This window comes from Herpailurus yagouaroundi, unplaced genomic scaffold (assembly GCF_014898765.1).
Source record: "Herpailurus yagouaroundi ecotype Mexico unplaced genomic scaffold, PumYag 100, whole genome shotgun sequence".
Classification (NCBI taxonomy): domain Eukaryota; kingdom Metazoa; phylum Chordata; class Mammalia; order Carnivora; family Felidae; genus Herpailurus; species Herpailurus yagouaroundi.
Window position 1 is genome coordinate 49,251,187 of NW_024412391.1, and position 8,674 is coordinate 49,259,860.

Genomic DNA, 8,674 nt, shown 5'->3' on the forward strand with positions numbered 1-8,674 from the left:
TTTCATTAAGCCTTTATCTCACCACACACATACATAAGCAATTTGTGGTTCAACAGGTTTCCCTTTGCCACAATCTGCTCATTCATTAGGTAGCAAACTGACAGGCACTATGAACATCCAATCGTAACTAAATCAAGAGAGTACAGAAAAGCCCACATAAAAGTATGGTTTGGTATCAGGCCAGGTTCCCCCTTTCGTTGTCAATTCTTACTATGTCATCCCCAAATACTTAATGTAGGACTATGAAACTTCTGAAAGCCTATTTCTGCTTTCACTTGTAACAGAAAAATACAAAATCCCTTTATAAATAGACTTTAGCAGTGATATCCAATGGCTACAACTGGTAAGCAATAACATCAAAGATCCTTTCAAACTAAATTCTACCATCTTGTAAATCTATGTTATTTCTATGAGATCTATGTATAGCACTTTCCCCCTATCTTCTTTCTTAATCAAGCCTCCTTTTCCTTCTCTTCAACTTGCTTTTATGCCTACTCCAATATTCCTTAAGTATTACTTATTATATGTTTCCTGATTCAGATTCAAAAAGGAGATAATTGGGGTGCCTGGGTGGCTCAGTCAGTTGGGCATCTGACTTTGGCTCAGGTCATGATCTCGTGGTCTGTGAGTTGGAGCCCCGTATCAGGCTCTGTGCTGACAGCTCGGAGCCTGCAGCCTGCTTCGGATTCTGTGTCTCCTTCTCTTTCTGCCCCTCCTCCATCATGCTCTGTCTCTCTGTCTCTCTCTCAAAAATAAATAAACGTTACAAAAATTAAAAAAAAAAAAAGATAATTAAAACTCTATCTTCCCTTGCACCCCCCCCCATTCTGAAATCCCCTAAAAGATGCCCTTTTAAAAATTAATGCGGCTCTACACTGGATACCTTTTCATCTTCCATGAAGAACTTAAAAATTGGCAATGATGTTGTTATGTCATCATCGACAAATCTTAAAGGTCATGCTATATGTTATCTAATGGGTAAAATCAACTTGGTAATTCAGAACCGAAATCACTTGTACAGGGTACAAGATGTAAGTTCTTCATAATGAATTCTTCATGTAACAAACAGTACTAGAAGATTTTAGAGAAATAAAATTAGAAAAGCAAACCTGACTTTCTAAAAAAAAACAAAAACAAAAAAAACCCCCAAAAATTAACAACCAAACACAGCAGGCATACGTATAGCTCTACACACAAATATGTATATATGTTTATAAATCCATATACAAGTATAACACGTGTATAGATTAAGATGCCTACTAAGACAATCGAAATTAATAGAATAGCAAAAGAAATATTAGTATTAAACTTCAAGTCAATTTCTACTTTTAGTAGCTCTATAAAAAAGTATGGTGTGGGTACCTGAGTGACTCAGTGGCTTAAACATCTGACTCTTAATTTTGGCTCAGGTCACGATCTCAGGGTTGTGGGATGGAGCCCCACTTTGGGCTCTGCCCTGACAAGTGCCGAGCCTGCTTAGGATTCTCTCTCCTCTCTCTCCTCCCTCCCTCCCTCCCTCTCTCTCTCTCTCTCTCTCTCTCTCTCCCCCTTTCTCTCTGCCAACTCCCCCTGTCCCTACATTCTCTCTCAAAATAAATAAATAAACATTAAAAAAAAGTTGATTGTACTAAAGTTTCCAAATTAAATATATATATATATATATATATATCAATTCTTTTCTTTGGCCCCCATTTTCCCTAATTATGAAGAACTGGCCTTCCCATTGATGATCCCCAGGTTTCATACTTTAAATCCAAAAAGGTAAAGGAAGGTTGGAGAGTCAAGTTCTTAAAGGGCCAGCAACATCTTATCTTCAAGTTTGAACTTCCTTTGTGTAAGAATTAGCCTTAAAATGTTAATTACCACTAACATTGACAAAGAAATATCCATCCATCAAGCAAACACAGGTTCTTTGGCCAATTAAGGCCAAAACCAAAGAAAGTCACTAGCCAATGCAAGTTAATTACAGATTTAGATATCAATGGTCCCTACATGTTCTAAATTGTTTAAGAAGGTGTAACTCCTAATGTTCATTTTACCTAGGGCTCTTTGACTACCTGAGCACACTGTGCAAACTGGTAGTCCTTTTAGAACAAAAATCTTACTTTCCTCACTTAATTAAAGGATGTTCTTAAACCAGAAAAATGATGCGTTACCTGTGCTCTTTAAAAGGGATTTCTGCTTTTCCTTCAAAGTCAAACTCATAATCCAACAAGGAAACAAAGTACATAAGTATGTAAGGGCAACATGTACTTAGTTCCTACTTATTTCCAACTAATTAAATGCTAGATACTCAGCCTGGAAAGTCAAGATTCTGAGAGGAGACCAAACCACAGAAACACATTATGTCGAATTCAATACCATGGCAAGAGATTCCCCCTAAGTTGTCACTAACATTCTCTTTTCATAAAATCAAGTATGAAGCTCCCTAGCCTCAAGAACTGGTTTCATTTGATCTACCTTATCCAATTTTTTTTCCTATCCGTATCATCCAGAACCTTCCCGTATCTCCAAGAGTGACATGAGGATGGATGGCAGATAACTTTTAGCCCCTGGGTATTGACTGAGTCATTGCATTTTGTCAAAGCCGACTCTTAAGAATTTTTTCAAGGGACACCTGTGTGGCTCAGTCAGTCAAGCATCTAGCTTCAGCTCAGGTCATTATCTTGCAGTTTATGAGTTCAAGCCCTGCGACGGGCTCTGTTTCTCCATCTCTCTCTGCCCCTCCCCTGCTCTCTCTCTCAAAAATAAATAAAACACTAAAAAAAATTTTTTTAAGAATTTTTTTCAAGCCTCGTAAAAGATGTCATGAATATTTAGAACAAAAATTTTCCCCACGAATTAAACAAAATCAATACTATTTGGGGGAAGGAAATAGATATATAAAACAGTCAAAAAGTAACAAAAAGTAAATGGGGACACAAAGTAAAAGATCAGAACTTACAGGACTCATTTATAAAAGGGATATGTACGTACTTTTTGCTCATTCTCCCTCTTCTAGAGAGAGTAAAGCACCTGGTGTCTACTGTTGATGTCTTAAAAACTCAAAGCCAAAAGACATTAATGAAAATAAAGCCATTTCACCAGCTTCATTAAAACCTCTCCAGGCCTTGCTCCCAATTCCAAACTGCTATCTTCTCCATCACCTTCTATGCCTTAATTCAGCAAACATTTGTCAAGCACCTACTATAGCAAAAAAATAAAGTAAAAATCTATGAACGAGTCTCAGATGAACTGCATTGACTTGCAAAAATTGGTACATTTCTGATCTTTGTAACATGGTTATCTTCTTAAAATGATTGAGCATATCTATTTGAACATTAACTCTTCAACATCAACAAAATTTAAAATCTTTGGTTTCAAGAGAAAAAATCCAACTACATAAAGTTTAAATTTCCTTATACACTTAAGCGACATTCAAATCATGTAAACTCTTAAAAAAAAAAAAAAAAACCAAAAAACCCAGAAAATGGAAGACTAAACATACCTATTGGGAGTACTCAGCATGTGGCTAGTCAATACATGCTTGTGAAATAAAAACTGTAAATTCTTTTTGTCATTAAAATCCATTCTTTGAGGCATACATGAACTAGGTCCAACACCCATCTGCTTCCATATTTTGCTTTACGGTTCACTAGTAATGATTAGATCCTTCCTTGGTTCTCAAATTTCAACGAGAATTTAGAATGACCTGGAAAGTTTATCTGATAGGCAAATTCCTTGACCACACCCCCAAAAGTTATAGTTCCAGAAAGTGGATGCTGCATTCATAATAATACAACATTCAAATAAATCTGAGTTAGGTGGTCAGAAGATCATACTCTTAGTATCAATGACTCACCCTCATAATAGACAAGGGGCTGTAACTGATACCAATGAGAGTACATAAGAATTGACTATTCCTGACCTAACTTATAAGTTACTCAATTCTCTTAAGCATAATTCACAACTAATGCTTAATAGGCAAATCAAAATTTAAGTGAACTAACTTTTGCTTTGATAATGCAAACTGTCAAACAATCCACCAAAAATAGATATTTTTCTCAAATACTTAAGATACTGTCAACGTTTAGGAAAAGAACAGGAAGAAAACAATCTATGGACTGTAATACAGAGAAACACTTATATAATTGTCCTGCAATAGTTTTAGGGGGAAAAGTACCACACTCAAAATACTCTTTGATTAGGTTACTGTCCTGTCAATACAAAAGCCACTAATCACATGGCTATTTAAATTAAAATTAAATGAATTAAAAATTCAGTTCTTCAGTTGCACTAGCCACATTTTAAATGCTCAAGAGCCGCATATGGCTAGTGGCTAACACACTGGATAGGATGTACAACACTTGTTCATCACAGAAAATTCTACTGGAAAGATCTGGTTTAGAGGTTATGGGCATCTAAATATAACATGTAATCTCTATTCTTCCTGACAAGAGAGCTCTATTTGGCAATTTCCAATCATAAATATATACAACTACTTTAGGTATTAACTGTAAAACAAACAGTTTAGCATAATTTTTCTAAAACTTATTTCTAGAAAGGTCATTAAAAAGTGATGTGCTCATTCATATTATCAACATAAAAATATTTAACTAGAGACCTGACACTATCAAAGGCATGAAAACCACAAGTAGGTTTGCACCTAATCAGAATCAGTAAAAAGTGTTTAATTACTAGAAAACAAAAAGTATTAGGTAAAATAAGACAAGTCAAGAAAATTTAAAATACTTAGTAAGTCTAGTTTCACAAATACTTCAGAAATCTCTTTACATACATAACAAACAATTGCTTTATAATTGGTTTTTAAAACGACCTTACTACAGTTAATTCAAGTTAGTGACATTTTACTATTTTCATTCTTAATTGCTTTTCAACAACTTCACACTAAAAAATGCCTAAAAATAACAGAACCATAAGATTTATATACAATTTTATATGCGAATAACTACTAATACAAAATCCTGAGAAAATGCTGGTTTTAACAGAAAAGTAGACATAAAAAATTAATCAATTTGCAACTTAAAACTGTATCTCTAAACTGCATCAAAACCTAGTTTAAAACAACACTGTAAAAAAAACGCAAAAGCATGAGCAACGAGATGCTGAATGAGAAATAACTTCCAATTGAAGAAAAAGTTAGACTTATTACAAAGCCGAATTAAAACTTCAACAGATTCACAACCACGTATTAATTCAACTTTCAACCTACTTTCTTTTAAAGATACAAACATCTTTAACATCTTTTTTATTAGAGTTCTTTCTGAAGAGTTCAAGTGTATTCAAATATCTCTAAATTACAGAAGACAATTTTGATTCTAATCAGGAAGTTTTGCTCCATGGAAAAATAAGTTGATAAAACTGTCTAACAAATATAACTTCTACAACCTAACATTAAAACGTACAGACGCGAATGGGTCACACGATGACTAGTTACGGAAGTTAACATTCCTGTCATTTTAGATTCCCTGTGACTATGTTTATGTCAGAGGTCTTCAAATCTAAGTTAGCAAAGAAAAGCAGTAACTTATTAAAAATTGTATGAAAGGATCTTACAGAGAAAAGATTGTAGTAACTTACCTGCAACACTAGTGATTGTAACCGGAACTCCTTGAACTTGAACACCTGCAGCACCCAGGTTGGCAACACTCACTGTCTGAAGGTTAGGCACTGATGCAAGCTGGGCAGTATTCAAAGTTATTGGGGCACCAGCAACAGCCACAGGAGCAATTTGAGCAAGGGTTGTGCCACCACTTGAAGACACTGGGGTGATGGTTAATTGTTGGGATAACCCAGCATTCTGAACTTGCAAATTTGAAAGACTCTGAATATTCTGAACCTGTACAGTTTGCCAACTGATTTGCCCTGAAGGTGTTAAAGTTGGAGCCCTGATAAGCACCTGAGTCGGATTTACTGCTTGAAGTTGAACATTCTGCAAAGGCTGCTGCTGGATGGTCTGAATTGTCTGCCCTGACTGAAGTTGAAATGACTGTGGCGGAATAGCCTGAATAATCTGTTGCTGAGGCTGTTGGATCTGGATCTGCTGTAAGATAGGCTGGCCTACAATCTGCACCTGCTGAAGAGAATTTGATTGATCCTGTGTGTTCTGTATTCCATTAGACTGAAGCTGACTGGAGCTCTGCGCTTCAGACTCAGTAGCAGCAGGTGTTTGAGATTCTTCAATAGTGCGTTCAGAACTACTGGCTGATGTGCTTGCATACTGGCCCGTGTCTGCTGAGCTCACTAACGTGTCACTGCTTGTCAGAGACGTCGAAGCAGTGGTTGTGCAGGTAGTGGAGGAGGAGGGAGATTCCGGCATAGTACTGGCAGAAGCGGTGGTAGTGGTGGGTGTGGAAACTAACTGACTCCCGTTGGAAGTCCCACTATCAGTAGTAGTAGCAGGCTGGCCAACCTGTCCAGTCCCTCCTCCAGCAGTCACGTTGTTTATCACTGGCAAAGCTAAAGTCACTCCTCCAATGTTAATTGGTAGGGTTGTTACAACTTGAGCCTGAGTACCAGGAAGGGTCTGTAATTGCAGTGGTATTGAAACACCAGGTCTAATTTGGACTGGAACGGTCTGATTTGCCAGGTTTTGAGCAAGAATATTCCCAGAAGCTGTCCTGTTAGCAGCTGTGAGTATAGCTTGATTATTACCTGCAGAAATGAGCTGGATTTGACCCTGCAAATCCTGTAGAGATGAACTACTAGCTGGATTGATTTGAATCTGCTGGCCTTCCACTGTCTGAAGTTGTGGAATCACTTGGTACTGGACACTACCACTCGGATTTTGTACTTGTATGACTTGAAATTGACCAGGGGCGGAAGAATTACCTGATTTCGTTTTTGTAGGAGATGCACTCCCGTTATTACTGCTGGAAGAACTAGATGAACTAGAAGCTGGCTGAGAAACGTTATTTTCTTTTGAAGCAGGAGGAGTGGAGGCAACAAGTTGCCAAGTGTTTCCAGCAAGTTGTGTTGTTACCAGTTCTAGCTGTTGTGGTTGATTTTGAAGTTGCACCAATCCTTGGCTTGGATCTATAATAATTTGTTGTTGTCCAGTTGCTTGATTTTCACCAGGAGTCCCTATTTTGCTGCAAGTAGCTGCCAGTAAAGCCAGAGGAGAGGGCTGAGAGTCCTACCCAAAAATGGGATGATAAAGGAGAGGGGGAAAAAAAAAGTGGGCGGATTTAGTGGAGGCCAGTAGATGGAAGGGGTCTGTTTGTTTGTTTATTTATTTATTTTGACAGCTCTACATTTCAGAACTTACTTAGGCAATGACAGAAATCAAAAAGAAATAGTAACAAGAGCAAGAAGACAGAGGAAAAAAGGAAACAGATACTGTAATATAAAGTTCAAATAAAAGGAAATTTCTAAGAAACTTTTGTAAAGTATATTCTCATAAACTCAAAATGCCCTTGGGAAAATACACACCGTTTTCTACTGGTCTGAGTTCCTGATGTAATTTTAAACAACGTTATCCCTTAAACATGTGAAATCTTTATGAATTTACAATTTAACTTCCTCACTCTCAGAAAGATGCTTTGAGTGGATGAACATTTGTATTCTGTTCTTCAGTTCTGGGCAATTAAAGGACATAACTCCCTCTCTCCCCTTACGTTTCGTGATGAATTTTTTTATGTTTGCTTTTACCTGGGAGCCTGAGGTTTTGGGTTTTTTATTGTTATTCTCTGGCTCAGAGGTTTTCCCTCCTTCTGTAGCCATCGCCGCTGCTGCTGCTGCCGCCGCCGCCTCCTCCTCCTCCTCCTTCTTCTGATCTGCAACAAACCCCCCCCCCCACGACAACAGGTTATTAGGATTATTATTATTCGTCTTCCCCCTCTCCTCCTCTTCCCCTCCCCCCCGAACATTAATCTCCATAAACCCGCGATCCACGCACACCGGCAGGGGGTGGGGGAGAAGGAGGGAAGGGAGGAGGGGGATATCACAAAACGTGGTTTGAAACCCGACCCATCCGCTCCAGAGCAACACCCAGAAGGTTGTTCTCTCTCAGACATTAAGACAAAACACAACCCTCCTTCCCTCCCCCTGATACCCTCCCTTCCTCTCCTCCTCCCCTTAAAGCATCTCAGCGGCCCCGGGGGAGGGGGGAGAACCGAGCAGGGTCTGGGGAGGGAGGGAGGGAGGGAGGCGGTGAAGGAGACCGAGGGGGGTGGAGAATACGTACCGCTCATCCCGCATTAACAGGACAAACCCTCAGACGGAGACACAGGGATAGAGGTGGGTGGGGGTGGGGGCGAGGCGGGAGGAGAGGCCGGTCCCGCCCGCCCGCGGTGGCTCGGAGGAGGCTGTAGCTGGCACAGGCTCTGCCTCTTTTTCCGCGAATGGCCGCCGCTGGGCTGTGGCGTAGCAGCTCCTCTCTCCGCCCGAGCCCGGCTGACTCGCCCTTGATTGACAGCGGCGGCGCGCGGCGCGGGCGGCGGCGAGGGCTGGGGGCGGGGCCAGGGCGGTGCGAGCCCGGCCGACTCCCCACCCCCCTCGGCCTCTCTCCGCCGGAGCCGCCGACTCTCCACCCCTTCCCCCAGCGGATTGGCCGCCGACCTGCCGGGGGCCGGGGCGCTGGGGCCGCCTCCTCTCCACCCCCTTTCTCGGGGTTATCCTTTCGGCCGCTCTTCTTTTCCTCCTTTGGCTTCTCCGGTACTCCTTCTCTCGGCGT

At 40.2% G+C, this 8,674-nt stretch overlaps 1 protein-coding gene across 2 annotated transcripts in view; it reads right to left on the reverse strand.

Moving 5' to 3' along the window:
- The window catches only part of SP4 (Sp4 transcription factor), an 87,603-nt gene extending 79,226 nt beyond the window's left edge, over positions 1–8,377 (reverse strand). The window contains exons 1-3 of one of the 2 annotated variants that reach the window (XM_040472463.1): positions 8,186–8,376; positions 7,651–7,775; positions 5,581–7,135 (exon numbers count right to left, since the gene is read on the reverse strand). In XM_040472463.1, coding sequence (XP_040328397.1) covers positions 5,581–7,135; positions 7,651–7,775; positions 8,186–8,192 — 1,687 coding nt within the window. In that variant the 5' untranslated portion in view covers positions 8,193–8,376. Of the gene's footprint in view, positions 1–5,580; positions 7,136–7,650; positions 7,776–8,185 lie in introns of both variants that reach the window. The other variant, XM_040472464.1, reaches the window with a different exon arrangement.
- Between the last annotated feature and the right edge of the window lie 297 nt (positions 8,378–8,674).